This window comes from Polychytrium aggregatum (assembly GCF_025602895.1).
Source record: "Polychytrium aggregatum strain JEL109 chromosome Unknown BJ171scaffold_1, whole genome shotgun sequence".
Classification (NCBI taxonomy): domain Eukaryota; kingdom Fungi; phylum Chytridiomycota; class Chytridiomycetes; order Polychytriales; genus Polychytrium; species Polychytrium aggregatum.
In genome coordinates, this window is record NW_026516203.1 from 979,228 (window position 1) to 1,004,840 (window position 25,613).

General features: G+C 58.0%; 10 protein-coding genes across 10 annotated transcripts; 5 read left to right on the forward strand and 5 right to left on the reverse strand.

Annotated features, from left to right (window-relative positions):
* Positions 1 to 368: 368 nt before the first annotated feature.
* Positions 369 to 3,639, forward strand: BJ171DRAFT_485030 (uncharacterized protein). The gene is made up of 6 exons (XM_053109075.1): positions 369 to 746; positions 1,080 to 1,488; positions 1,641 to 1,835; positions 1,951 to 2,802; positions 3,008 to 3,061; positions 3,197 to 3,639. The coding sequence occupies exons 1-6, from the start codon at positions 645 to 647 to the stop codon at positions 3,373 to 3,375; spliced, it is 1,791 nt and encodes a 596-aa protein (XP_052971869.1). The 5' UTR covers positions 369 to 644; the 3' UTR covers positions 3,376 to 3,639.
* A 926-nt stretch (positions 3,640 to 4,565) lies between these two features.
* BJ171DRAFT_7520 (t-SNARE) lies at positions 4,566 to 6,634 on the reverse strand. Its single transcript, XM_053115878.1, has 7 exons — positions 6,341 to 6,634; positions 6,118 to 6,136; positions 5,912 to 5,945; positions 5,739 to 5,842; positions 5,365 to 5,533; positions 5,134 to 5,210; positions 4,566 to 4,922 (listed from the first exon to the last, which is right to left on the reverse strand). The coding sequence occupies exons 1-7, from the start codon at positions 6,514 to 6,516 to the stop codon at positions 4,620 to 4,622; spliced, it is 882 nt and encodes a 293-aa protein (XP_052971870.1). The 5' UTR covers positions 6,517 to 6,634; the 3' UTR covers positions 4,566 to 4,619.
* Positions 6,635 to 8,123: 1,489 nt separating this feature from the next.
* Positions 8,124 to 9,559, forward strand: BJ171DRAFT_594808 (uncharacterized protein; the record flags this gene model as incomplete). Its single annotated transcript, XM_053114549.1, has 4 exons — positions 8,124 to 8,277; positions 8,364 to 8,534; positions 8,694 to 8,882; positions 8,982 to 9,559. Exons 1-4 carry the CDS (start codon positions 8,187 to 8,189, stop codon positions 9,557 to 9,559), a joined length of 1,029 nt encoding a protein of 342 aa, XP_052971871.1. The 5' UTR covers positions 8,124 to 8,186.
* Positions 9,560 to 9,953: 394 nt separating this feature from the next.
* BJ171DRAFT_485038 (NAC domain-containing protein) lies at positions 9,954 to 11,393 on the forward strand. The gene is made up of 5 exons (XM_053109076.1): positions 9,954 to 10,026; positions 10,429 to 10,584; positions 10,736 to 10,784; positions 10,925 to 11,172; positions 11,296 to 11,393. Exons 1-5 carry the CDS (start codon positions 9,997 to 9,999, stop codon positions 11,341 to 11,343), a joined length of 531 nt encoding a protein of 176 aa, XP_052971872.1. The 5' UTR covers positions 9,954 to 9,996; the 3' UTR covers positions 11,344 to 11,393.
* A 112-nt stretch (positions 11,394 to 11,505) lies between these two features.
* Positions 11,506 to 13,505, reverse strand: BJ171DRAFT_594810 (uncharacterized protein; the record flags this gene model as incomplete). The annotated part of the gene is made up of 10 exons (XM_053114550.1): positions 11,506 to 11,570; positions 11,722 to 11,848; positions 11,936 to 11,972; positions 12,115 to 12,185; positions 12,339 to 12,449; positions 12,572 to 12,691; positions 12,820 to 12,986; positions 13,107 to 13,163; positions 13,293 to 13,336; positions 13,483 to 13,505. 10 exons carry the CDS (start codon positions 13,503 to 13,505, stop codon positions 11,506 to 11,508), a joined length of 822 nt encoding a protein of 273 aa, XP_052971873.1.
* A 281-nt stretch (positions 13,506 to 13,786) lies between these two features.
* Positions 13,787 to 17,326, reverse strand: BJ171DRAFT_485041 (uncharacterized protein). The gene is made up of 13 exons (XM_053109077.1): positions 17,028 to 17,326; positions 16,850 to 16,925; positions 16,627 to 16,744; positions 16,356 to 16,471; positions 16,093 to 16,200; positions 15,916 to 15,999; positions 15,532 to 15,751; positions 15,278 to 15,411; positions 14,969 to 15,165; positions 14,764 to 14,806; positions 14,603 to 14,681; positions 14,198 to 14,466; positions 13,787 to 14,026 (listed from the first exon to the last, which is right to left on the reverse strand). The coding sequence occupies exons 1-13, from the start codon at positions 17,153 to 17,155 to the stop codon at positions 13,898 to 13,900; spliced, it is 1,701 nt and encodes a 566-aa protein (XP_052971874.1). The 5' UTR covers positions 17,156 to 17,326; the 3' UTR covers positions 13,787 to 13,897.
* A 712-nt stretch (positions 17,327 to 18,038) lies between these two features.
* BJ171DRAFT_485045 (MIR motif-containing protein) lies at positions 18,039 to 19,488 on the forward strand. The gene is made up of 5 exons (XM_053109078.1): positions 18,039 to 18,350; positions 18,437 to 18,473; positions 18,736 to 18,829; positions 19,018 to 19,089; positions 19,276 to 19,488. The coding sequence occupies exons 1-5, from the start codon at positions 18,070 to 18,072 to the stop codon at positions 19,431 to 19,433; spliced, it is 642 nt and encodes a 213-aa protein (XP_052971875.1). The 5' UTR covers positions 18,039 to 18,069; the 3' UTR covers positions 19,434 to 19,488.
* Positions 19,489 to 19,610: 122 nt separating this feature from the next.
* On the forward strand, positions 19,611 to 21,374 carry BJ171DRAFT_485046 (AP complex, mu/sigma subunit). Its single transcript, XM_053109079.1, has 8 exons — positions 19,611 to 19,720; positions 19,918 to 19,973; positions 20,153 to 20,225; positions 20,409 to 20,418; positions 20,578 to 20,696; positions 20,903 to 20,920; positions 21,029 to 21,067; positions 21,208 to 21,374. Exons 1-8 carry the CDS (start codon positions 19,649 to 19,651, stop codon positions 21,283 to 21,285), a joined length of 465 nt encoding a protein of 154 aa, XP_052971876.1. The 5' UTR covers positions 19,611 to 19,648; the 3' UTR covers positions 21,286 to 21,374.
* A 176-nt stretch (positions 21,375 to 21,550) lies between these two features.
* Positions 21,551 to 21,983, reverse strand: BJ171DRAFT_7613 (uncharacterized protein). The gene has a single exon (XM_053115880.1). The coding sequence runs from the start codon at positions 21,862 to 21,864 to the stop codon at positions 21,604 to 21,606; it is 261 nt and encodes an 86-aa protein (XP_052971877.1). The 5' UTR covers positions 21,865 to 21,983; the 3' UTR covers positions 21,551 to 21,603.
* On the reverse strand, positions 21,795 to 25,568 carry BJ171DRAFT_7645 (uncharacterized protein). The gene is made up of 3 exons (XM_053115883.1): positions 24,760 to 25,568; positions 23,095 to 24,506; positions 21,795 to 22,894 (listed from the first exon to the last, which is right to left on the reverse strand). The coding sequence occupies exons 1-3, from the start codon at positions 25,403 to 25,405 to the stop codon at positions 22,103 to 22,105; spliced, it is 2,850 nt and encodes a 949-aa protein (XP_052971878.1). The 5' UTR covers positions 25,406 to 25,568; the 3' UTR covers positions 21,795 to 22,102.
* Between the last annotated feature and the right edge of the window lie 45 nt (positions 25,569 to 25,613).

The window sequence follows — 25,613 nt, forward strand, 5'->3', positions numbered from 1 at the left end:
AGGAGAAGGCTCGAAAAAAAGGCAGCAGGACCGGCGGGCAAAGGCAAGTGGGAGGGCGATCAGGAGAGCGAGCGAGAACGGCCGAGAGCGGGCGAGAGCAGCCGAGAGCAGCCGAGAGCGGGCGAGAGCGCGCCAGAGACGGGGCGAGGGGCGAGAGAGGCAGAGGCGGGTGGATCGAGCCACACGCCCCTGGCTCGAGCCAAGCGTAGTCGCGCACCCTGGCCCGAGGCGGCATGAGCCCGGACATGCGCACGTGACGGCGCGATGCACTCGATCCGCCCGCACTCGATCCGCCCGCACTCGATCCACTCGATCCGCCCGCTTTTCTGCGTTTTCGCACAACCACTGTGTCTGTCCGCTCCCTGTCGCTTGCCTGCCTCCCTGTTCTCCATCTCCCGCCGATCTCCCCGTCGATCGGCCGCCATCCGAGCCGACGCATCGTCCTCCTGGGCAGCGGATGTCTTGGTACTCTGCTTCTGACTCGCCACCACCCAACATCGCCTTTGGCCGTCTTCGCTCTGCCCTCTTGCTTCTGGATATCCCCTCTGTTCCCACCGCTATCCTGAACTATCGGCCTGTTTCATCAATCACCTTCGTCCGCCGGCACAACAAGCAGCCCATCGCCTCCTCAAAGCTCCTATACAATGCCGATAGCCACTCTGAGTAAAACCCTCCACTTTGGCGAGCTCACACCCGACGACCTCCTTGGGGTTCTGCCGGAATCCGACATCATCAGCGCCTTTGGGGTGAGTCTCGTTACTGTGTCGTCACCACACCAGAGCCTCGGGATTGATCCGACGCCCGGCCGTCTTGCACATTTGTCTCGTTTCCCATTTATGGATTTGCACCTTTTTTTTTTACATTCGTCCACGATGATACCAGTCAAACACGACTTTTGAATCTCGTCGTTGTGGATCATGTTCACATTTGGCCTTGTTGCTCTCCACATCTCCGCGATCAGCATGACTGTGCCATGCAGCCCAGCTGCCGCAGCTGCCGCAACTGCCCACCGCGGTTTGTGGCATAGCACTGTCTCTTCACTCGCTGATCTGTATTGGCTGTCGCCATCTATTTCTCAGGGATCATGGGAGGTACCGCCATCAACATGCACGCTCGATCTCGGTCCCGAAGCGTCGTCATCACCGTCACCACTGTCGTCACAACCAAACCCAGCGTCGTCCTCACCGTCAATACCGCCGCCATGCGAGTCAACCCGGTCATCCCGTCCTTTAGTTCCCAAACCATCGCCAGCTCCTGGTCACAGCCCGTTAGCCCATACCACTCCCGATAATTCTCACACCGACTCTACTCCCAACGGCGTTCACCCAAAACCGGATCACCCGACCACGGAAACGACTGGCTCGATATCACAACCCCCGGCCTCCTCAAAACGATCAACCTCTCCCTCCTGCTCTATGGCTGCACCTTCCTCGAATGCTGGCACCGAAATACCTTCTACCCAGGAAGCAACCGCTTCGTCTGGCCAAGGTGAGCACCGTCTGGAACCACTTGGTGCTGTCCGGTACTGCCAAGGGCGGTCCTCTGGACGACTACAACTCTAAGCAAGTGCGACATGGTCTGGAGCTGTAGCATATCAGCACTCGGTCCACAAGCACTAACCGATCCGTGTGCCCCTGCAGAACCGCAACCAGAGTCGATCATCCGGAATCCGCCTGCAGCATCCCCTGCCCCTGTTGTTTCCAAGCCTGCGCCCCCAAAGGTCTGGGCCGACCTCCTGCGATCCTCCAATGCTGGCCAGTCAGGCCAATCTGGTATCGTTTCGATCACAAACGGCATCGATAAGAGCCGGAATGGCTTGGGCAAGAAGGACGCTGGTAAGCAGCACTAGTCCGTTTCTGATAGCGCTCATGCTACGACACTGTTGCCCCGCAAACTCATCCAACTGACTGCATCGGAGCTCATGTTCGTGCTCACTCTCCCCGTCTCCAGCCGGTCGCAAGCCCGTCAAGACCCTCACCATCCCTCGCGGCTTGATCAACAGCGGCAATACCTGCTGGTTCAATGCCATTCTGCATCCCCTCGTGCACTGCCCGCAGTTCAAGCAGATCTTGAAGCACCACGTCAAGTTGGTCAAGCCCTCGCCGGTCCCCGACTACCCGCTCCTCCACGCCCTCTCAGATTTCATGGCCAAATTCCCGACGTCGTCTGTGGCCGACGAGGCTAGCAAGGATGACCCCAGCTTGGCCGAAATCGGCGATGCCTTTGTTCCTGAGGATGTCTACAGCGCCTTGAAAACCAAGATTGAGTCGATGCGTGGCCACCAGGAAGATGCCGAGGAGTTCCTTGGGTTTATTCTCGACGGACTCCACGAGGAACTGGTGGCTCTGGGTGAGAAATCTGGGAAGCCCCTCGAAAGAGCCGAAAAGGATGCCTGGACCGAGGTCGGACCCAAGAACAAGCCCCAGACGGTCCGGAAAATCGGAAGTAGCGAGAGCGCCATCACGCAGCTCTTTGGCGGCAAGCTGAGATCCATCATCAGCTACCCCGGCGCAAAGAACAACCCGATTCTGGAGCGTTTCCACTCCCTCCAGCTGGAAATTTCGGGGCCCAAGATCTTCCACCTGCACGACGCCCTCCGCAACCTCACCGCCTCCGAGATCCTGGACGAGTACGTGTCATCGACCAAGGGACGCAAGCTTGACGGGGTGACCAAGCGAATCCTGATCGACTCGACACCGCCCGTGCTCATTATCCACTTCAAGCGCTTCGTCTTTGACAACTGGACCCCCGTGAAGCTCTCAAAACATGTCTCGTATCCTCTCACGCTGAAGCTCACTCCAGGTAGGTTTTGCGCCGAGTCTCGGTCTCAGTCTTAGTCGAAAGCGATGGCGTATTGAGTGAGCAGCGGCCTGGGCGGCCTGGGCGTCGGCGATCGCGATATAAGACGATTTGAAGAATCTCGCCCGGTAGGACCGCGTGCCTCCTGAGATCGAGCAACGACTGACGCCAGCACTGGCTCCACCTATTGCTGCCGGAATTACACCAGATATCTTGTCGCCCGGATGGTCAGAGGCCCTGCCCGAGTATCAGCTGTTTGCCGGTACGTTGTCCTCGCCCGCTCGTGCTCTGTCGTGTTGTGTCGTGCTCTGTCATGCTCTGCCGTCTGTGCAACTAGTCTGACAATACCGCCATCGCCCCATCACCCCATCGTGTCGCCCATCGTCCTCCTATGAAGTCATCTATCACCACGGCCAGTACACCAACGGAGGGCATTATACCTGTGACGTCATGCGCGAGTATGGCGACTGGCTGCGAATGGATGACGAGCTCGTCACGTTCATCACCGCGGACGAGGTCTGTGAAGAAAAGCCCGATCGACAACCGTACTTGCTGTTCTACCGATCAAGCAAATAAGCCCATGCCCAAGCGTGCGCCGCACTTCCCCCCCCCCATTCTCTGGGCGAGATGTGTCAGTGGGCATGTCTCCACCCGCTCGCTCGCTCGCTCGCTCAGCCCTTTTCCTCGCAAACTGTCATCCCTATTTTTATCGACTCCTGTGCTTCTCTCGCCCGCATTTCCACCGCCGCTATTGCCGCCATTCCCCACCATAAGCTTCTCCCCTCGCTTCGTGCCCCCCCCCCAAACGTGAATATAATGCAGTTTACAGCGTTTCCAAAATGAAATGGGACACCCCCGTTTTTAACCAGGACAGTTGTTTTTTCTGGAACCTGAATACACCCACCCACTCATCGCATTCATGGCCAAGCACAGCACCATCTTGATATCGAGAAACTACACTTTGTCCGGAGCTGTGCAAGCTGCCATACGCTGTGGGATCGAGACATCAATGCCTCACGGTGCATGATCTCGGTATGCCAGTCGATCATCGCCACAGGAGATCGACCGAGTGTATTCAAGACTGTGCTCCCGAAACCAACCAAAACAAAGAGATTGCCAACGAAGACAGGAGTGCAATCACATGGCCTGTTCACCGGGGCCTACAAGTCAGTCAGCGGGGTTCAGACATCTGAAGCCAGGAAGTGACTGTCTCGTTTCTTTCTGGACCGACTGTATCAGGCAACTCGACAGGTCCAGTCGGACTCTAGCAACATCTCGCAGGTGGCGCCAACAAGAAAGCAGCAGCCCGAACCAGCGCTGCCAGGATAGATAGAGACGATTACGGATGCAGAAGTAGAGCTGGCGCTGCCAGCGATCTATGTATTTTGGCTTGGTTGGCAGCACGATGGATTGGTCAGTGAGCGAGCACACCGGTGTGCACGGGTCGGTGGCTATGGCTATTGGCTCCGCTTTTTGAAGATGAAAACAAAGATCAGCAGGACAATGAGCACCACCAGCAAAGCAATCAGAGCCTTGGCAGCCCAGGTATTCTGCTTCTCGGCAGCCTGCGGCGAGTGGGAGAAGGAAGGAGAGAGGCCAGAGTTGAACCGCCCGAGAGCCAAGTCAAGTCAAGCCAAGCCAAGCCAAAACGGAGCGATGGCGAATCGGTCCAGATTGAAGGGTCGTTGCATATTGAGTCGTTCCAGAGAATGAATCAGACCATGTCGGCATTTGCCAGGTCGATAAAATGAATCAGGTCAGGAACGGCACACACGCAGCTCCTATTGCTGAGGAGGGACGACAACCCGGCAGGACCTGGCTCAACCTGGGCAGCCGACACACATGGTCTCTGCTGTCCGCGCATGAAACCCGATTCGGCTTTCTCCCCTCGTCCCTACCTTGGTGAGCTCGCCGTGAGCCTTCTCGACATGCACTGCCACTTGCTCAATGTTGTAGTCGATTCGATCCAGAATCGTGCCCTGGTCGATGACCATGGTCTGCAGCTCCTGGAAGATATGGGCCAGACCCTGAATAGACTTGACGATCTCGTTGATATCCCTCTCCCTCTGGGATATCACGCGCTCGTTGTCAGCGACGACTGCCAGCTGAGCATCCGTGAATACCTGGCCAAAGACATATTGGAGAGGAGGTTGAGATGAATCGCGAGTGAGCGGTGTAGATTCCACCTTCAACAGCGCATGTCCAGCTGGATGGCGCCGAGCCAGAGTGGGGTAGACTTTGCCTGGTCCAAGGCCGACTCGGAGCCTCACTTCGGCTTCCCTTTCCACATCCGAAATGCCGCTGTTTCCAGTCCAGTCGAGATGCACGGCTTACCACATCCAAATCCTCGTCCTCCGGGTTCTCTTCTGCTGTAAAAACCGTGCTGGACTTGTTCTTTCTCCCGCGGAGTTCTGTTCACAGCCACGATCGATGCAGTTAGTCCCATCGTCCTGCTATTGGCCCCTGGATCAACGTCGGGATCGGAACCAGGCTGCATCTGCGGTCGGCGTGAATGCATGACCGCCCCTCTCCATTGTCGGCTCCACCGGGCTCCACCGGGCTTACTGTTGAGATACGAAGACTGTATCTTGCGGTAGGTCGTCGAGAGATCTTGCAGCTTTGTCGCAAGTGCCGTCTGGATGTTCTTGCCCAGAACTTTGGTCTGGGCGGTCTCGTCTGTGGCCTTTTGCTCGCTGTGTACTTTGTTGATTTTCTTCTTGCAGTCTTGAAACATCTGACAAATCACCAGCGACGCAGCAGAGATGAGAGCGAATCAGCACATGGCAGGACAAACACCCACGGCTGGTCAAGGACTGGGAGGAGCAGGAATCTTGCGGGCTGCATTGCCATCCGAACGGGCATCGACAGCATCTCCCCAGAAATTGAGCAGCCATGGCATGGACGGATAGGTGAATGGCATTGCCTTCGGTGCTGGCTACCTTTGCAATGGTTTCGTTCAGCCGCTCTATCGTCTCCTCGTCTTCAAGGTTGTCGTCAAAACCAGGCATCAGGTGCTTCTTTTGCAGAGCCTGCAAGGTCGTCACTGTGATGCGGACGCAGCCAGGTTACTCCTCGGCAGACGAGCGTCAGGCCAGGACATCGCAACACTTACGCTTCTCCTTGATTCGACCGATAACTTCCTCGACCTAAGGCACACCGGGGACGCAACAGCATCTGTCATTGCCTCCGTCCAGCACAATGACTCCGCGATGTCTCCAAGGTGCTCACGACGGCAAACGTGATAGAAGACGGCCCTCTGGCAGCCGCTCCGGGAATCTGGTTGAATGCCCGTGAGCTTCTTGGCTTGGCTCGACTCACCTCATCAACGACATCGACCCTAATCCGGCCGAGAGCAATGGCCCCGTTGAGGATCGACAAACGAGCAAAGGCCGGCCGGCGTCAAGCATGCATGCATATGAATGTGAATCCAAGCGCCAAGCAGGGGCAGAGCCAACGGTCAGCAAAATCGCTGGTTGCGCATCGGGCGACCAGACACCCGCACATAGATGACCAAAGCGCCCGCTTCGACGGCCGACTTTACCATTTCGGAGGCAAAATCGACATCTGGACGACAACCTCGGACTGCTCGTTGGAGATGAGCCCAGCGCTCTCAGAAGCGTCGATGCTGGGCCGGACGGCTGCCGGGAAAGGCCGCTTGGACCGGCCAAGGGTATTGCGGTATTGCAAGAAGAGCACTGTCCGTGATCGTGTGGCCATGGCGTTGGCGAGAGCAGGGTTGGCGAGGCGATAGGATCGAGCCGCAGCGGGTGTGGAGTGAAAGGGGCGGCGGGAACGGGAGCGGATGGAGAAGGATGGAGATGGATGGAGATGGATGATCAAGGTCAAGACCAGGGTGCGGGCGCACTTGAATGACTCGGGGGTGAAGGCGAGACCTGCCGCAGGCCCAGACAGAACAGACCGACAGACAGCTGCAGCGAGAGTGTTGGCATCGAATGCAATGCAGACGAACCACGTCCTGCAGTCGATGCCCGTCGTGTTGGTGGAGATGCATATGCCGGTGGGAGGGAGGGCGATTGGCTGGAAACGTCAGAGCATCGGGGCGGGACACCCACACTCGCCAATCAGCAAATATGCAAGGCGATAAGTGGCAGCGACCAGCATGTTCGCTCATCCAAAATCAGATCATGCTTGCATGTCCGTCCTGTGGGCCGAGGCCATCGTCCGTGTCCGGTGGTCGCAGTCGACACATTGCAATCCAGGATGGCAGACTGAGGGGCTGCCGGACTGACCGTCGTGTGCGATTCGACCTCGTCGATGTCGCAGTTGATGCCCCGGTTGATGCCCCGGTTGATGCCCCGGTTGATACCCCCAATCCATTTCCTGTCCATTTCCTGTCCATTTCCTGTCCGTTTCCCCGTCTGTGCCCGGAAACGCTGCACCAGCACGCACCAGGTGTGCTCACCAGACAGCGCCGTCGACGTTCCCACCGCCTTTACGGCCCTGCATCCCCATGCCCAAAAGCATCCCCATCAGAACTCTGCCCGGCAGGCAACAAAAAAGCGAGCGATTTTCGCGGCAAGTTCGTCCATGGCGATATGCGCGTGATCTCGATGATCTTGCCCAGCTCCCAGAAGGCGAAACCTGCGCTTGAAAACCATGTTCCCACACCGATCATGGACACCCGACTTGGAGCCAGGCAAGCTGGCTGCATGTCCCGGCCAGCACAGACCAGCACAAACCAGCACAGACCAGCACAGACCAGCACAGACCAGCACCGGCCTGCTCGACCTGCCGCTCGATATCCTTCTCACGCCGATTCCATCCTCCCCACCCCAGGCAACCACGCAGCCGTCTCGTCTGCCACCGGCCCTCCACCAGCCGCGCAGCTGGTCAGATGGGCTCGACCGAGCATCCAGCCCGTGCTGCAAGGCACACGAGCGGCTTTGCCACAAGGCCAGGGCAGCAAGTTACTCGCACAATTGCACCTCAGGGGCGGCTGGTTGAGCAGCCGATACCACACTGTACCCGCTGTGCTGGGATGTACAGCGGGTGGCCTCTCCCGTGCTGTCACAAGGGCCACCCATGGCCCCGCCAGGCGCCGTCCTTGCTTTCGGGCAGGTCACTTGCCGTCTCGTGGTGGTGCACAAACGTATGCCGCCTCTCGTCACTGCCGGGGCCCGCCTTGCTTCTGACCGTGGTGCTCACGTTCGTCGGTCCGCGCCGGCATCTGGATGGAAGAAAAAGAGAAAGGACGCTGGCAAATACCCGCGGCAACAGTCCGCTTTCGGCCATGTCAGCGACATCGCCGAGGCATAAGTACTCCGGGCTCGACCCGGGATGCCTTGGGCCGCACCACAGCCTCATCCAGACTCTGCCTCCTCCCTCTTGGCCAGTCGCTGCTCCAACCACCACTACTCCGGCCTGTCATGCTCAACGTCTTCAAGCTCCCCCTCGCCGTGGCCCTTTTGGTCGGCTCTGTCAGCGCCCACATGCAAATGGGGGTGCCTGCTCCCAGAGGTATGGCTGGAGGCGGACTGCAGCAACTCCCCAGGTCTCGTCGGTGTACTGAGTCTGCCCTTCTGCGAACCGCTTGTCTCTCTCAGGGTCGGCCCAGTCGCCCCCGATCGACTATGATCTCAACTCTCCCTTGGACTCGAGCGGACGCCCCTTCCCTTGCGGCGGCAAGCCAGCCGGCCCCGTCACCTTCGAGATTAACGCCGGAAGCACTTTCACGGCCTCGCTCCTGCCTGCCGACGGGGCCAACTTCCATGACGGTAGGTTCGATAACTTGAAACACATACTCTGGCTCTTCCTGGGTCTCGCACTTCCTGCCATGTGCTGTGTTGAAGCCTGCCTCGGCTCGCGGACCCATCAGTACTCTTGGTCAAATGCCCTTCTCACCCGGTGCACTTACGCCCGACATGTCAAACCAGGCGGCCATTGTCAGTTCGCCATCTCCTATGACGAGAAGAACTGGGTTGTCCTCAAGACCGTCATTCGGGAGTGCCTTCGTGCCGACGGCCTCGACTACCCCATCGATGTCCCCGCCGACATCCCCGGTGCCGACCGAGCCGTCTTTGCATGGACTTGGATCAATGCCGAAGGCAACCGCGAGTACTACAGTAAGTTGCTGGCGCGAATAATGAGCAGGAATGCTATCAAAAATATGGCATTTTGTCGTTGGCTTGCACATCGAGCCGCTAACACTCTGCCCGCAACAGTGAACTGCGCCGATGTCAAGGTCAACAGTGCAAGTACTTCGTTCTCCGGTCCCCAGCTCTTTGTTGCGGACCTGCCCGGCTATCCCACTATTCCGGAGTTCGCCCTCGTGCCAGCCAGCCAGGATGGACGCCAGTACTTGGCCGACGGCGCCCGCCCCACCATCACCGTCAGCTCCAACGGCCAGGTCCAGACCAGCGCTTCCAAGTCCACGACCAAACCCACCACCACGACCAAACCCGCCAAAACCACCACCACCACCACTACTACTACTACTACTACCCCGGCCAAAACTACTACTACTACCACCACTACTCCTGCCAAAACTACTACCACCACCACCACCACCACTACCAAAACTACTACCACCCCGGCCAAAACCACCACAACTCCTGCCAAAACTACGACCACCACCACTACCCCCGTTCCCACCCAGTCCGGATGCACCTCTGGCGCCTACGCTTGCATCGATGACAACTCCTACCACATCTGCGACTCTGGATCGTGGTCCATCTCTCTTGCTGTGCCTCCCGGAACCCGTTGTGTCCAGAACGGCAACAGCATCTACTTTTCCTTGTGATTGTGACCCTCCTTGACTCGCTGGTATCGGTCGATGTGTCCGCCCCGTAATCACCCCCTCTTCCGCCCCGTCCCCGATTCTGTCGGTGTATTGCTATGAATACTGAATAATATAACTGCCAAGTCTCCGCTGTGACCATGTGCAGCCAGCACCATCGCCTTGGGAGCGACAGAGCCAGTCCACCGTTCCCACACACATATATATCACCTCTCGCTCGCTCTCCCGCTTGTCCACTCGCTCGCCCTCGCTTGTCCTCTCGCTCGCTCTCTCGCCTCGCTGTGCACACACACACTCACGTGTGTGGCTTGTGTTTTTTCTTCCCGCCTCGCGCCGTCATGGCCGTCGAGCAATCCCGGATTTGCGGCGACTTCAAAGCCCCGAGCGCCGCCTCTCTCTTCCCCCCATCGACATTTTGTCAGTGATCCACACCGCCAGCCATGACCAAGGACGATTTGGAAGTTCAGGAGGTAGCGATCTCTCTCTCCCGCCGTTCTATAACCCGAGCCATATTTCGGCCACGCTGCTCTGTCGGGCCCCGGCCAGTGACCGGCACCGCCAAGCCAGCGACAGCCCGATGGACGAGGAGTTGTGTCCGGTGCCCCAAGCACCCGCCAGCCCAGATCGCTCATGAACGACCAACGCTTGCAAGGACGCCTGGACCGCCGATCAAACCGGGTCGGCCAGTCCACTTTTGTCCTGTGGCTGCTGCGTTGTTCTCTGTCAGACGGCACCTCGCTGACCATCTCGTCCCCCTCCCTTCATGTTCATCATCTGCCGCCATGTCCGGATCCTCGTTTCTCCTTGGTGCGATCTGTTCGATCTGGTCATCTGGTTCCCCTGATCGCCCCTGTTACGGTTGACTCGAGCAGCAGCACATCGAGGAGTCCGAGAGCGACGATGAACTCCCCGAGCTTGAGGGCAAGAACATCAGCCGCAGCGAAGCCAAGGCCCGCAAGGCTATGGCCAAGCTCGGCCTGAAGCCCATCACCGACATCTCCCGTGTCGTCATCAAGCGCTCCCGCAACGTACGTCTCTGATCGCCGATGCTGTGCGGGTGTGGGTGTGGGTGTGGGTGTGGGTGTCCTATTCATCAAAACCGCTTTGGCGGGCGACTGTTCATCGAAAGCGGCTAGTTTGGTATATCTTACGATGCCGTCCATTATCTCCCCCCTGCAGATCATCTTCACTATCGCCCGCCCCGATGTCTACAAGTCTGTTGGTGATGGTATGTATGCTGCAACGCTGCTCCGAGCGCCCCGAGAAGATCAAGAATCGAGACTCTGGGCCCAAGCAGATCCGAATGCCTGCCACCGGAGACATCCTGATTGTGTCCTTGTGCTGACCAACTTGATCCCCCCCCCGCAGTCTACATCGTCTTTGGCGAGTCCAAGGCCCAGGACATCAGCGCCCAGCAGGATGCCGCCAACAAGCAGTTCCAGGCCAGCGATCTTGCCGCCGACATGGAGAGCTCCGAGGAGGTCGTCCCCGCTGCCCCCGAGGCCGAGGCTGACGATGACGAGGCCGTCGATGAGGAGGGCGTTGAGGACAAGGACATTGAGCTTGTCATGCAGCAGGCTGGCGTTTCCCGGGCCAAGGCTGTCAAGGCTCTCAAGGTAAGGCAGCGGATGGACGGATACTTGAAACAAGGTGTTCCCCGAGAACCGCCGCTGTTGCATCCTCCTGTGCTCTGCTTCTGACTCGCGATCCCTCTCGTCATTGCTTGTTTTTCAATCCAGAACAACGGCAACGATATCGTCAACGCCATCATGGAGTTGACCATGTAAAGTGGAAGGGCTCATCTGATGAATATCAAATAAATTCTTGTTCAACTCTGTGCGGCACCCGCTCTCGACGAAAGCTGTCCACGGGCTGGAGCCCATCGCTCGACCGGCCAGCACGGACGCCACTGCGCTTTGCTCGATCCACATCGGTGGCTGCTGGGCGATTCAAGGAGGCACACGGTCAATCATCTCGATCTCTGGACCTTTGGACGGAGCCCTGGCGAGCAACACTGCGCGACAACCCATCGTCGCTGGCTCTCATCGGCGACGCCGATCCTCTGTCCTTCAGATTCGAGTTGCTCGACAGCGGCGAGCCCGCGTTGGACCCCAACATCGTCCGGCTCTGCGCGGAGGACGTCCGTCGCCCAAGCCTTGGCGTACTGGATGTGGCACTCCGCAGCGCCGGAGACGACGCCTCCGACCTGGTGGTGTAGGTCGGCGAGTCGATGCTGCCTATTGTTGCCCCGCGGTATGCATTCAGCACCTTCTTCAAGGTCCCAGAGATGTCCTGGGTCAGCCAAAGTAGGCAACGTCAGTCCGGGCGGCTGGCTACGGCAAGGCAATCGACCTCCCCTTCGATGTCTGCAATCTGTACCTGAAACTCGCCAGTTGTGCGGTGAATCTGCTCGTATCTGTGTCGCCGCAGTGGAAGTCGAGTTCTGAGAATTGGGTTTACTGCGCGGCAGCCGAAAGCGCCGCAATCACAGGCATGCACATAGTTGCTGGCACATGCTCGAACGCACAGACTCCTGCATCGATATCAAGCCGGCTTACCCGGCCGAGACAAGTTCCAGGCGCCGCGCACATGTTGTCATTTCGTTCCATAGAAACTGCAGACAGGCCGTCTGTGGATCGGGCCAAGAATATGAGATCAGAGACAGGCAGACAGACAGACAGATGGGTAGAGTATTCGCACGCTCGTCCTGGCGCTGAGACAACAGGTACTGCAGTTGCCACTTGACTGGTCGCAGTATCGTCCGGTGTTGCTCACAGCCCACCTTGATTGAATTGTACTTTTCCCGCTGATAGTCTGATGCCGTGGTCGTCACGTTCTTGGTTCCGTTCGCGACCGCGAGCGAGGCATTGTCGGCGTTCTTCTTCAGGGCACCCTGAGTTGAACCAAACCGTCGAGCAGGTGAATCGCAATACGATGGAACCGGGTGCCTCCTCGGCCGCAGGCGTATTGGTTCTCGCGCAGACGCTCCGCTGCTTCAACGGGCAGAGTTATTACCACAGTTTCGGCGGTGGGATCTTTCAATACAGCCGCCTGCAGCTGCAACTGCAACTTTCTTTCCACCTTCGAGTAGCTCTCCCAGTTCTTGACGTCGACTTTGACGCGGCGGGTGATGTCCTATCCGATTTGTCGGGGGAGGGGTATGTGAGGTACTGGCTTCGTGGTAGCATCGCAACGCTCATCCGGAAAACCAGCGCCGCAATACCGCTGCAGAAACAACGGAGCCGTGGCCGCGACCAACATACCGGCAGAACACCCAGCGGGTCAAACACCTTGGCCGAGGACAACTTCAGCTCGGAACACTGAAGCAACGTGTCCGAGATGATGTGGACAAGCTCGCGTGTCGATCCTCCCTCAGCATCGCCAAAGTTGCGGAAGAACGATGCGAGCTTGAGTGTCTTCTTGCGCAGACCTAACCGAAAGGGCTTCGTTCAGCAAATGCAGGCCGATAAAAGCATGTCGACATATTGAAGACGGCGAAACCGACACCACGCCGCTGCCGCGTGCGGGGTGGGGTGGACGAAATGCCTACGTTCTTGGTTGCGAAAGTAGCCTTCCCACACGGATCTGAGCTTCTTGACGTTCTTTTCTGAGGATGGTTCCATTCGAGGAAAAGGAACGCATTCCATCGCAGCACATGCACACCAGCGCTGTATTATTCGCGAGAACCTCTCGTCGTGACTCGAGTATCGTTGCAGCGGGTTGTCGATGGCCGTACCTGTGTCATCGACCGCGGCGGTGATGCTGGCGAGAATATCGCCGCTGGGGGATCGGTGCGAAATCGATGAGGGCACAGAGCAACTCCGGATCGGTTTGTTCCAACGAGGAAACAGACGTGTGCAAATCCAAGCAGCAAGCGATTCGTCGTGGCTCAGACAGTTGGTGCCTGGATGGCATCCGAGCGTTACCTGCCCTTCTTCATGATCAACATGGCGATGGTTGGGATTGCAGCTCGAGCGGTTTCGCCGTAATTTGAGGGCTCCCCGGATCGTCAGCAACCTGGCCGCTCCGGCTGCGATCGCGAGCGAGGCCTAATATCAGCCCATCAGGGCGAGTCTCCAGGCGTGATTGGGCTTGAGGGCGGGATGCGACATGATTGTTGCCGGTCGTGGGAATCGGTCAAGCATCCCTCGCGCACACGGACATGGACATGGCCGTATCGCTCATGCCGGCGCACTGAATGTCTGAGCTATTTAGACTCGGTCTAGAGTATCTGAGAACAGCAACCCATGCTATAATCGTATTGTAGAATGCCTCCGTCCTGGCCCGCATGCCAGGCAGTCGATGCGCCACTCTCAGTCTCCCCCCAGGCAAAGAGCGGTGCTATTGCATGGGTTTTGCAAGCTTGGGCAGCGGTTTGGCTACGAAGAGGCCAGCTCCCTTCTTTGGCAAGCACTGAGCAGGTGGGCCCCATGGACGGAGATCGGTGAGCAGGAACTTGGAGGTTACGGACTTTGCGACAGCGGAAACGAAATGGCAGAATACAGCCGCGGATGAGCAACCGATCATCAACTGACTGGACAGCCGCTGATACCACCGGCCGAGTGGGCATGCGGCAGAATCTCTTGCCGGTGGTGCGGGCCTGGCTCGGAGTAGCAAGGCAGCCGGGTTGCCCTTCCATACCTCGCTAAATGGCAGCGGCCTGGTCTGCGTGGAGACGGATCGTCGGGTGCGATCTGCAGACATCCCGCCCAGAACAAACTCTTCACTGTCGTCCTTGGCCTTGCTGATCACGGCCAGGATCGGCGCCAGGTCTCTCGGCGCTCGCCGCTGTGGCATCGACTTGACTTTGGTGCTTGGTGAGGTCACGGCAGCAGCGGGCTGAACCCCTGGTACCTTGGCGACGGGCATCGGTGCCGTTTCCATCAAGGCCGGCTGCGACGATGGGCGAACTGGAAAGGCGCCAGATAATTAGTGCCCCGAGCTCGTTTATATCAGTATTTTTGATATCGTGGACATCCAGATGGTGGACCTGAGCTTGGGATCGCTCCAGGTCTTAGCGGCTCCTTTGGATGCGAGTTCACAAACCTTGCTCGGGACTACCCCGGCTGTCGATATCTTCGTGGTGGGGCTCGGATGTGTTGGACGGGATTTCGTCAAGGCGCACCTGGGGAGAATGACCATTCGATAGCGGTCTCGATCAGACACAGTGGATCACACGGCCTATGCTCACAGACTAAAATGCCTACCACACTGGCGTTCCCCTGGAGCTGCGATCGGATGACGTTGAGTCTGCCAGAGCAAGAAGAGCACCGGGACATTCTAAGGATTAAACGCTCTCGCCCACTTGAGCATGTCTGTTGGTGCCATTCAGCCCACACCCGCTTCCACTGCCATTGCGCGCTGTCACTTGCTCGCCCATCCGTTTGCACTCAGTCGGCGCAGGCTCCGAACCTCCTCCAAAAGTCCTCGGCCTCCATCTTGATCGACATGAGCAGGGGATCCATCTCGACGACCTCGGCTGAGTTGATCTCGAAGCTCCGCTCCAGAAACTTGGTGATTCCGTCGACAAGGTCGTGGAGGTTCTCGACGATGATCTCCAGATCACGGGCGACCTCAGCTTGCTGCTCTTCAATCGACTTTTCGTGGTCCTGTTGCTCGTGAACGGATAAAAACCGGTGCAGTCGGTAAGTCCCACACAGACAGATGCATTAGTCGCCGATCGCCCATGTGCAAAGCTTGCGGGCGAGCGTCGGGCCCCACCGGGTCAAAGTATTGGTCATCGCTCCCCCGGTATTCGTTCTCTCCCTGATAGGCTCCTTGGTCAAAGGAGCCCGTGCCTTCCTGGTCTTCGAGGGCAGCGCTCTCATATGCAAGCTCGAGCATCTTGTCGCTTTCTGCCAGAGAGACAGGGTACTTTTCAGCAAATCGAGCGCAATGCGCATATGGACAGTGATGGCGGGGCGTGTGTACATATGCGGGCATGTCTCAGCTGTAGCAACATCAATCCAGTTCACCTTTCAGCTTCTCGACTAGCATCTTGATCACTCGCTGGTTGGCTTGATTTTTCTTGGCAAGCTCCTGCTCCGACTCAACCAGCAGCGCGTTGGTGGTCTTGAGCTTGGCCATCTTCTTGTTGAGATCCTCGTTGGTGGAGATCAGCTCGACTGTCTTGGTGGACATTTTCTTGAGCTGCGAAGTGATGGCCATGTTCTCGCGTATCGCTCGTTTTGTTGTCTGGGGATGCCAGTCGGGTGGATGAGATTCAGATCAAGGGTGGTCGCATCCTCATATAGAGGCCCGGTTTGTGAGGGCCCTCGAGAAGCTCGAGCAGCACACATCACAAGGGCGTCCCTTCCTTTCGGTCCGCACTCTCCACCCGCCATTGCGCTGCAACATACTTCGGCCATTTGCTGATCAGCAACCCTCCGGAAGCTCGCCACAGCCTCGTTCACTTTCTGCAGCATCTCTTTCTTCATCAGATTCTGTGTTGAGCAAGTGGGTTGAGCCGATCGGTAAGCCTTGTGGCACACGTTTTGATATCAGATCCAAGTAGACACATTCAAGCCATGTACAACCTTGTCCTGTAGAATCTTGCGCTCCATATTTTGAATCTCGTCCTTGAACTTTTTGTCTTTGGCCTCCAGCTGGTTCTGCAGGTTGACAAGCGACTGCTCCATGTCTGCCTGCACGTCCAGGGGATGTGTCCGAGTCAATGCGTGGACAGAGAGCCAAAGCACACATTTGTCCGATCGTAGCGCTCGATGTCCACCGATCCTGGCGAATCGCCATCATACAAGGCTCATGTGTTGGCGAGCGTCGATTCCGGTTGCATGCCCACCTTCTTGGATCGAAAGTCGGACAGCTGGTCGAGCTCTTGCTTGTACTTGGCGCAAGTCATGCTCAGGGTCTCGTAGTCCACTTTGAAGTTTTGCGAGAGCGAGTCGAGCTCGGCCGGTAAAAGAAAGAGTCGCACGGCACAGTCGAGTCAAGGACGAACATCGAGCGGGAGAACGTGGATGGAGACGAGCGGGGTTCGGGCGATTGCCACAGACAGATGCCAACAGCCAGGCAGCGGTGCAGCAAACTCGACAAACGAGTGACAAGGATATCTGCTTTCAGCTTGATGTCTTTCTTTTCGTCGTCCAGGGACACGATGCGCTGCTCCAAGACTGTGATTTGTTTTTCGTGCTCCTGGACCTTAATGTTCAGAAACTCGACAATGTCTTGCTGTCGTGGCCGGCACAGGTCGGTGAGTCCCACGAACGGATGTTGCCTCGAGCTCCAGCGAGTCCGTCGCCGCTCACCGTGCTCACAGCGCTCAGCGGGCCTCACCTTGTCATGTGTGAACTTGGATTGCGCTTTGGCTAGGCTGTCGTTTTCTTGAATGAGCTGGTCGCACTTTTGCTTGCTGATAAGCGTTCCAGCGGTTACTTCGAGTGGCCTCCGATGCAGCCAGAAGCGACATGCGATGCTCCTGGCTTGGTTGCGTTTCGGGCGAGGGCTTGCTTACCAGCGCATAAGCTTGTCCTGGTAATCTTGTATCTTCATCTCATAAATCTCCAGAGATAGCTCGTCCAGCATCGCTTTATCGGCGCCCTTTAGGCCCTCGTCGCCACCTGTCCATGGGGCGACCCGCATGATGAGCCTGGTAGTGCCGATGCAGCGTCTATGCAGCACCAGGCCAAAGAATGCACCGGCCCAGATATGGCAACCAAGCGGACAGAGCGAAGGCACAAATGCGCCCAGCAGAGCGACTCCCTGGTCGGGCCCGGCGCTGTTCTTGGCTCACCATCGGCACCCCCGGAGCCCTTGCGGCCCTTCTTCCCAGATTTACTTCGCTTTCCCGACATCGACTGCGACTCGATCCTGATTTGAGAGTGCCTCTGGGAGCAGATTTGAGCAGACCGAGGTGCGACTCCAAGAGTGCTTTGGTCTGTCTGATTCTCGCAGCCGCCGACAAAGGATGAAATGTTCCGGGGTGCGAGACCCGTACAGCAATCAGGGTGCCCAAGCCAAATCAATCACGACCGGCAGCGCCACAACGGTTGCAGCCATGCGCACAGGCGATGCGCACAGGCGATGCGGTTAGGCGGCTTGAGTTCATGAGCTGATGCATTGTTTCTTGTCTGGAACTTTGGCAATGAGAGCAGTGCAGGCCTGGTGAACAATGTGCAGTTATTGCCGAACCGATTGCCGAACCGATTGCATGCCGTTTTGCCTCGCCTCGACACACAGCAGCCATGGCATCCAACAAGTGCCTGCGATATGCACCCTCACGGGATGTCCAGCCCTTCCGAGTGCCGCTGTGGAGCTCGCTGGAGTATCCGAGCCACCAGCTTGGCAACCACCACCCAACAGACCCTGGGTTTCCCGCGCGAGCCAAATCAGCACACCCCGTCTCGGCCCCGTCTCGGTCTCGTCTCGTCCCTGTCTCGGCCCCGTCTCGGTCTCGGCGAGGGCAAGCGAGAGGCTGCCTGCTTTCTCCAGGCCCACAGCCGCCCTGATCGACTCAGTTCCCATCTGCTCCGAGGCTTTCCTCCGCCTTATCCACGATGCTGGCTGGATACATTACCGTGGCCGTGCTGTCTGTTGCAGCCGTTCTGGCCGCCAAGCAGCCCGAGTTTGTCATCGAGGAGGACTATCGCAAGGTCACCATCGGCAGCTCCGTCAAGCTCCGGCACGTTGCTTCCCATCATCGCCTGCATTCGCACGAGATCAACTATGGCTCCGGCAGCAGACAGCAATCTGTCACGGGCTTCAAGAACGGCGACGATCCTAATTCGTACTGGGCGGTGGTTCCCGCCATCGGCGACGAGGCCAGTCTGCAGCGGGGGTGAGTTCCGCAACAGAGTCGCCTGGAAGACGCAGATCTGTGTTGACAAGGCAGCATCGTGCTAATTTGCACCTGGGCTTCAACAGCGACGGCATCGCCTGCGGATCCCACTTCCGGCTACAGGTGCGTATCGTGTCTCATCAACGGCCACATTGCGCCCTATTGCGTCCTCGAGAGCCCAGCCAATCCCCCCCCCAAACAGTCATATCACGGCTGGATGGAGATCGGCATCCATCACTTTCAGGACCACAGGGCCGGCAATGTACCAAGGGCTGCTGACTTGGGATTACTGCTGCTGCCTTCGCATCGTATCGATTCGGTTTATCGTCGCTATGCTGAGCCTTGTTCATTCCCGTTGGAACCCTTGGCCTGACCAAACCAACAGCATCTCCAAACGAAAAAGTATCTCCACAGCCATATGCATCAATCGCCGCTGAGCAACCAACAGGAGGTCTCTGCATATCAAGGTTCCGACACAGGTACGATGTCCCAGAGGGAGGTCGCCAGCCTTTGGATGCCGCGTGATGCCCCGCGATGCCACAGGTTCTGGGAATCGATTCGATCAAATCCGTGTTAGCCAAGCGACACATGGTCGGGCTGGAACAGTCGATTGCAGTGGGAAGGTACGTTCGAACTGCAAGCTCACATCCACGATTCCCACAACCAGGCGACAACTGGAGGGTTGTTTGCGTCGACCGATCGGAAAAGTACTGGTTCCGAGAATCACAGGTCCGCCTGCGTAAGTGCCGCAGCTCGACGTTGCTCTGCACGGTCGATCGGTGCTGTGCTGGGTGGGCTTCTATGTGTCAGCTATTCTGTGCCGCCCACTATGTTCCTGCTCTGCGACTGCATCGCCCTCATGCTCCTCTATTGGTGCTGTTCTGGGCCCTGCGGACGGCCACATCGACGATTGCATCGCCCACAGAGCACGTCGACACCAACAAGTTCCTCAGCGCCAACAAGGGCATCCACTTCAACAACCCCATCCCAGGCCAGCTCGAGATTGCATGCTCCGGCTCGCAAGGAGCCAACGAAGTCTGGGCCACGGCCGAGGGCATCTACTTTGCCGATCGCAATATGTAGACGATAATACAGTTCCCCCCTGGAGGCCAAGGATCTCTCCAACGCCGCAGACCAACACTTGGTCCTGACAGAGAGTGTGTGGGTCCGTCCCGGCTTTGAGATGCTGCGCAGCATCCGCCACGGTTTTGCCCGCCACCGCGAAATGCTTGCCGTTGCTGTGTTCGAGCCTTGGCCAATCTCCCATCCATCCACCACCCCTCTCTCCGGCTCCGAACATGGCAATCAAGGCAGCACTCATATTCAACAACAACGGCACGCCGCGGCTCACGCAGTGGTACCAGCAGCTGGTACGATGGATCGGCTGACAAGGGCAGGCATCCTGGGCCCAGCGCTTGCAGTGGCTATTCGATGTTCAAGGACGGGGGATCGTTGGTTTCGTCGGCAGCGGCAGTCTCCGCCGGACTCGGCAGCGCATGCGCAACCTGCAAGTTCTTTTGGAGCGAGCCGCACATCCAGACAGTATGCTCACCACTTGTGTCTGCAGGAAGTCAAAGTGCAAATGGATCTGCTGAAGGAGATCTACCGACTCGTCAGCGTGCGGTGAGTCGCCAGCGCCGAGGCGAAGCATGGGCATCAGCGGATATGCAGCGACGATCCAAGCGCCTGCTACAGAAGTTGAATTGAGATGTGTCGTGCCGCTGGCGAGTGGTGCAGTTGACCATTCGATGACATCAGCACAGCGCTTAGACTCATTGTCGCCCCGGCTATGCTGTTGCTAGGCCGGACAACATTTGCAACTTTCTCGAAGGAAGCGCCCTGCTTGGCGGGCAGGACACCAAAATCATCTACCGAGTAGGTTGCCAAGCGACCAGAGTGGCCAGGGCGATCAGATTGAGCTGGCGACCTGTCCGGCGACGCTCGCTTTTGCGATGAGGAGAGGGCATGAGTCCTCTCCGAGCTTGGGAATCGACAACGACACCGATGCTTGCTCACGCCATGCCTTGCTCGCGCCCCACCAACATCGACCCTACAAAGCATTATGCCAGTAAGTTTAGCCAGGGCAAACTGCGAGATCCCTTTGGGTGTATTGGCATGTCATCCGCCTTCTGGTCTCAGACAACGTGAACGAGCTGGCTTCGATTGGGCTAACCGGGCTGCGTCGGTGTGCTGCTCATCCTAATTCGGCCCCATCGTCCTTGACCAGCCCTCTATTTTTGCTTTGTGGTCGATTCTTCCGAGAGCGAGCTCGGAATCCTGGACTTGATCCAAGTCTTTGTCGAGTCGCTGGATCGCATCTTCACCAACGTATGCGAGCTGGATCTGGTATGTGCTCTTGCTACAGCACCATGGTTGTGAGCTGGGCCGCAGACTGGGTCGCAGACGGCGAACAACGGGTCGGAGGCGATAGCCTGCCCCGCATGGTCAAGCCAGTGCCGGTGTCTCGCACATGAAACTAATTCTTGCTGAACCACCGGAAATAATGGGACGACCTGGATCGGCTGTCGTGCCCAATCGATTCCGCTGTCAAGATCTTCCGGCCAAACGAGGTATCTAGGACTCAATACTGTCCGTGTTTCCTGCTTGAGATGCGGCAGCTTCTATCGCTCAAGTAGGTCTCGCCGGACACCATGGACTAACTTTTGGTTCTCTTACAGGCCCTGCAAGTCCTTGGCGAGGTTATTTCGGGCGGACTGGTGGGTGGATAGTCGCTGGATTGGTGTCGGTGCTGTCATGCTCTTCCAGCTGCAATCGGACCGGCTTCCCTTCCTCACAGCACGCCTCTGATACTCACCTCTCCCTCCCTGTCTCTGGCTCGCCCTCGACTTGCGTCCAGGTCCTCGAAACGAATATCAACGAGATTGTCCTTGCCACCGACATCAAGAAGGGAAGCCTTTCTTCGATCAACAAATAGCCGTTTCGCAGCACCATAGTGGGTTGATTTGTCTAAGGCGAGCAAACGCCAGGAGGTTGTGCAATACGATGATATGTGCGTATCACGGAGCTCCCTCCCTTTCGAAGACGAAGAGCGGGGAAGGGAGGATAAGAGGACACTCGGAATATTGTGTGGCCAATGTGCCAGGCGCCTGCCATGATCCTGGCACCACTTCGCCATGTTTCTCTTGAGCACACGGGTTGGTCATTGTGGGCGATGGATGGAGTGTATTCAGGACCAGAAAATCACGACAACCCTGACTCGAAACAGGATGTCCTGTTTCGTTTTGGGAAAGCTTCAAGGGGGCGACTCATCAGCCCGACAAACAAACAGGCCATGTTCAGACTGGTCAAAAGGAGCAGCCTGCTCAAACGCACAACAGAGGGGAGGGTGGAACTCGAGACCGAAAGGAAGGGCGAGGTGGGGTCGGCATGACATCAGGACAACAGGCAGCAGGATCAGACAAAGCAAGAGAAGCCCCTCCTTCCATCCCTTCGTTGAGAGCAGAAATGTATAAAAGCTGGTATGGGCTGCTTCGGGAACGAGAATTCCCAGCATTATTAAGTGACAAAATGTCAAAACGCAGTGAATGAGTGCCAGTGATCAGCACGAGCGGGTTCAACCACAGGATAAAAGCAATCGACAAAAAACCACCAACAAACGACAAAAAAAAAAGAAGGATAGGGCAAACAACCAAAGCAAAGAAGGAGCGAAGGGAAGGAGGGAGGAGGGAATCGATCCATCCAAAGCAAGGTTCGTTGGGATTGGGAAACCACAGGCCGAAGTTGAGGTGGCTCTACACACCGACCATCCCGGTGGGGAGCGGCGCATTGAGTTTCGTGCTGACGATGTGTCCAAGGACAAGGTCGAGTTCGGATGCGGGCGAGGCCGTCGTCTCGGCCGCAGGGGCGACGGCTTGGGACTCGGCCAAGTCCATTTCTGCCAGCGACAACTCGATCTCGGTATCGAGGTTGCGTTGAGTTGGCGAGGGCACGTAGAAATCGGGCAGCGAAGGCGATGCCAGACCAGCTTCAGCTTCGTTGGCGACAGCCGAAAGCACATCCTCCTTGACAGGGACATCGACGAGACTGGGAGGCAAGCCAGGCTTGGAGTCTGGGCTGACCGTGGAGAGATCGCCTTCTGAGGAAAGCGATGCCACCGCGCCGATGCTGTCCGCTCTGGGCGGCACCTCGGCCCCGCTTGTCTGGGTCATGGGCTTGGTCAGTTTGCGCTCAATCTCGGAGAGGAAGCCCTCGAGCGGCGGCGGCGGCGGAGTCGTAACCGGGTTGATCAGTGGCGAGCCCAATGGCAGGGGTGGCGAGCCCATCGTGACAGCAATCTGATCCGACTCGGTCAGGCCAGAAGCGCGCTGGCTCCCAGGCGACGATGAGCCATCACCAGGGATGGGCGATTGCTGAAGCAGCGACATGAGCCGCCGCTGTGGTGGTCGCATCATGGCCTGGGATTGTTGGCGTGCCATTTCAGCAATGCGGTTTCGCTTCTCTTCGAGCAGTTCGCGCTGCCGTCTCTGACGCTCTTCGGTCTCGCTGACGAGAGCCTTGGCTTCTTGCTTCCACACTTCGCGGCCCTAGACAGCCAAGCGATAAAGCAAGTCAGAAGAGCATGCACGGGCTGCCCATCCAAGGCACTGCTCGTTTGGCTACTTGCTGCGCTGCAAGTGGCCGTCGAGAATGATGGCAAGTAAAGTTCCGGATGCTCGCTGACCGGCCAGTGATAACGGTGGTGATGCATCCTGACAACCTCAAGGGCTGCGGTCCGCTCGCTCACCTGAAGCGCCTCGATCTTGCGGGTCGTTGCCGCGTTTCTCATTTCGCGGATCCGGCTCAGCAGATCGCACACGACTTCGTAGCAGCTGATAAAGTTCTGGGTGCCAAGGATCTCAATCTCGCCCGCAGCAGTGAACCGGTACTTGCGTCGGGGCCTGTCAGTAGTCAAGGGTTGTGAGTCACTCGCATCCGCCGGCACCGACGGAGACGGGGCACGCAACAGCGAGAATCGGCTGGTTGGAGAGGGCGGATGAGATTCGTCGCCAGTGAAGATGGACGAAAAGAAAGACGCCAGGCCGCTTGCCGTGGCCAGCGAGACAGGGGCGATGAGCGAGTTGGGGTTGCCGAGGGTGATGTTGCCGAGGCTTGGGCGAGACAGCGGCCGCTTGGGTCGGTCCTCTCGAGACTTGAGCTCGTCCTGCACCAAATCGCGCGTGTAGCAAATCATGAGCAGAGCCATGGATAGCTCCTCGAGGTACTGGCGACCCTGCTCGATGGTGATCCCTTCGGGGCTCGACTCGTGCAGCTTGAAGGTGCGGGTCGAAGCTACGGCGTGGATGATATCGCGCGGAGCAAGGGCGATTGAGGCTGCTGCCGCCCCATCGGAAGCAGGGAGGATGCCGGAGGCGCCGCGGTCCAGCGGTGCGCGAGAGACCATGTCGATCTTGTTCTGGATTGACAGCAGCGTGTTGTTGATGTGGGCCACATCGGTCTGGAGATCCTGATACACACCCTTGAGAAAGGCGTCGGAGAGCTCCTCGAGATCCTCAAACTCGACCCGGATACTGTCGCTGAACCTGCTGACGAGTTTGTCGATGGCAGCCAGATTCAGATCCTCGCTGGGGGCGTTGCTGAGATCGGCCTCGACGTCGATGGGCGAGCCGGTCATGACCCACTGTCCCTGAGAGGCGAGATTGGTCATGACGCGCAAGCATTGGCGGTTTTTGAGCCGCTTCTTGGCAGGCTTTGCACGAGCTGCTGGAGGAGTAGCAACATCATCGCCATCGGGTGCCGGAGGAGCTGCGGCTACAGCGCCGTTGCTCTCCAAGAGATCGGCAGCTTGGGCCAGCGACTCGGGCACGGATGCGGGCGGATGCACATCTAGCGAGTCCTCAGAAACCACAATGGCTGGGGGAGGTAGCGAGTCGAGAACGTTTGGTGCAGGCTCGAGGGCACTGGGCACGTCGTCGGCTCGCTGGGCAATTAGGGTGGGGGTCGCCAGGGGCGTTGGAGGAATCGTCTCGAGAGTAAAGATCGAGTCGGGCGAGATCTGGAGAACGTGGTCGACAAAGGCAGTGCGCATCCTGCACAGGGTTGTCTTGATCTGGATCGCAATCTTTGCATACTCGTCCAGAGAGCGATCGATTTCGGCGATCCGGCGCTCGAACTTGACGACATTGCTGCTGGCCAGCCCTGGACCGGGATTACATCCGACAAGGCGAGACGCTGCGTTAGATGGGCCATGATGGATATGCAAGTGGAGGTGGATACCGCACAGGAGCAGGGACGATGTGCAGATGCATTGATCACGACTGCACGACTGCACGACTGCGCGACTGCACGACTGCACGATTGCACGACTGCAGAAATCCGCAAACCCGCATACGCCGATCCCTCGTTTGTCCTGCTCGCGATCCCATGAGCTCTAATGGCACCAGATACATACAGAGCTGGTAGGACGCCGGTAGCTGCCGCTTCAGGAAGGGATGCAGGACAAAGCGCCGATAGATGTCAAACAGGTCGGAGCGGACCTTGGCAAAGACCTCGTTTCGGATCTCAAGGGGAGTCTTGGGCGGCCGCGGCTGGGGCTTTTGAAGATGCACCAGGAACGGAAGAACAGACGACGTCGTTTCCAGGATCTCCGAGTTGATCTCTTGAAACACAGAGCGTTTTGCCTTTGCCGAGGGAGCGGGGAGGTGGAGCTCGGGAGGCGGCGAGCCCGGCGGTTGGTCGGCGTCGAGATAGTAGAGGGCAGGGTTGGAGAGCGCCCGTAGCGCCTTCTTGAGCAGGAAGAAGCAGCTGGGATGCATGTATTGACGGAGGACGGTCTGGTGGTCGACGAGGTAGCAGACCACCTCCTTGTTGACCATATCCAGGACGACCTCTCTGATGACATGAGTCTTCCACAGGGCCGGATCCGATTCGATTTCGTTTCGGTGGAAGCCCTGATGCGCCCGCGACAAACGGCTTGGCGGCAGGGCCGGGCTGATGGGCAGACCGGAGCTGGTGTCCGAGTTCGAGAAGGGGGAGGAGAGAGCCACGTCGCAAGCAATGGATGCCGGCTGGGTCCGGCGAGATACCTTGAGCAGCATGATGGGGATGAGATGCTTGCAGCGAAAGGGGAAGGGCGGCGGTGATTAGATTAGGACGGGTTGGGCGCAAAACCTCAATGGTCGGACGGAGGAGACAAAATCCAGGACGGAGGAGGGCTATTGAGTACAGAGGTTCGAGCGACGGCGTTCGGTGCACGGCCGGTATGCGAGGGATGCGCTTCTGTTGGAGAGTGGTTGGGATGGGAGA

Coding starts and splice junctions, on each gene's coding strand:
- BJ171DRAFT_485030 (XM_053109075.1), top strand. CDS start 645: ATGCCGATAGCCACTCTGAGTAAAACCCTCCACTTTGGCGAGCTCACA. Junction 747..1,079: donor ACATCATCAGCGCCTTTGGG/GTGAGTCTCGTT, acceptor TCTATTTCTCAG/GGATCATGGGAGGTACCGCC. Junction 3,062..3,196: donor CGAGTATCAGCTGTTTGCCG/GTACGTTGTCCT, acceptor CCTCCTATGAAG/TCATCTATCACCACGGCCAG.
- BJ171DRAFT_485038 (XM_053109076.1), top strand. CDS start 9,997: ATGACCAAGGACGATTTGGAAGTTCAGGAG. Junction 10,027..10,428: donor ACGATTTGGAAGTTCAGGAG/GTAGCGATCTCT, acceptor TGACTCGAGCAG/CAGCACATCGAGGAGTCCGA. Junction 10,785..10,924: donor CTACAAGTCTGTTGGTGATG/GTATGTATGCTG, acceptor CCCCCCCCGCAG/TCTACATCGTCTTTGGCGAG.
- BJ171DRAFT_7645 (XM_053115883.1), bottom strand. CDS start 25,405: ATGCTGCTCAAGGTATCTCGCCGGACCCAGCCGGCATCCATTGCTTGC. Junction 24,507..24,759: donor ACCGGCGTCCTACCAGCTCT/GTATGTATCTGG, acceptor ATCCCGGTCCAG/GGCTGGCCAGCAGCAATGTC. Junction 22,895..23,094: donor GCAAGATCGAGGCGCTTCAG/GTGAGCGAGCGG, acceptor TTGGCTGTCTAG/GGCCGCGAAGTGTGGAAGCA.
- BJ171DRAFT_7613 (XM_053115880.1), bottom strand. CDS start 21,864: ATGCTGGGAATTCTCGTTCCCGAAGCAGCCCATACCAGCTTTTATACA.
- BJ171DRAFT_7520 (XM_053115878.1), bottom strand. CDS start 6,516: ATGGCCACACGATCACGGACAGTGCTCTTCTTGCAATACCGCAATACC. Junction 5,534..5,738: donor TGAACGAAACCATTGCAAAG/GTAGCCAGCACC, acceptor GTGATTTGTCAG/ATGTTTCAAGACTGCAAGAA. Junction 5,211..5,364: donor ACAGTCTTCGTATCTCAACA/GTAAGCCCGGTG, acceptor GGCTGTGAACAG/AACTCCGCGGGAGAAAGAAC.
- BJ171DRAFT_485041 (XM_053109077.1), bottom strand. CDS start 17,155: ATGCGGGTCGCCCCATGGACAGGTGGCGACGAGGGCCTAAAGGGCGCC. Junction 16,472..16,626: donor AGACATCAAGCTGAAAGCAG/ATATCCTTGTCA, acceptor TCTTTCTTTTAC/CGGCCGAGCTCGACTCGCTC. Junction 14,807..14,968: donor GCCGAGGACTTTTGGAGGAG/GTTCGGAGCCTG, acceptor TTGCTCTGGCAG/ACTCAACGTCATCCGATCGC.
- BJ171DRAFT_485046 (XM_053109079.1), top strand. CDS start 19,649: ATGGCAATCAAGGCAGCACTCATATTCAACAACAACGGCACGCCGCGG. Junction 19,721..19,917: donor CGCAGTGGTACCAGCAGCTG/GTACGATGGATC, acceptor TTGTGTCTGCAG/GAAGTCAAAGTGCAAATGGA. Junction 19,974..20,152: donor TACCGACTCGTCAGCGTGCG/GTGAGTCGCCAG, acceptor TGCTGTTGCTAG/GCCGGACAACATTTGCAACT.
- BJ171DRAFT_485045 (XM_053109078.1), top strand. CDS start 18,070: ATGCTGGCTGGATACATTACCGTGGCCGTGCTGTCTGTTGCAGCCGTT. Junction 18,351..18,436: donor GAGGCCAGTCTGCAGCGGGG/GTGAGTTCCGCA, acceptor GGGCTTCAACAG/CGACGGCATCGCCTGCGGAT. Junction 18,474..18,735: donor GATCCCACTTCCGGCTACAG/GTGCGTATCGTG, acceptor CCAAACCAACAG/CATCTCCAAACGAAAAAGTA.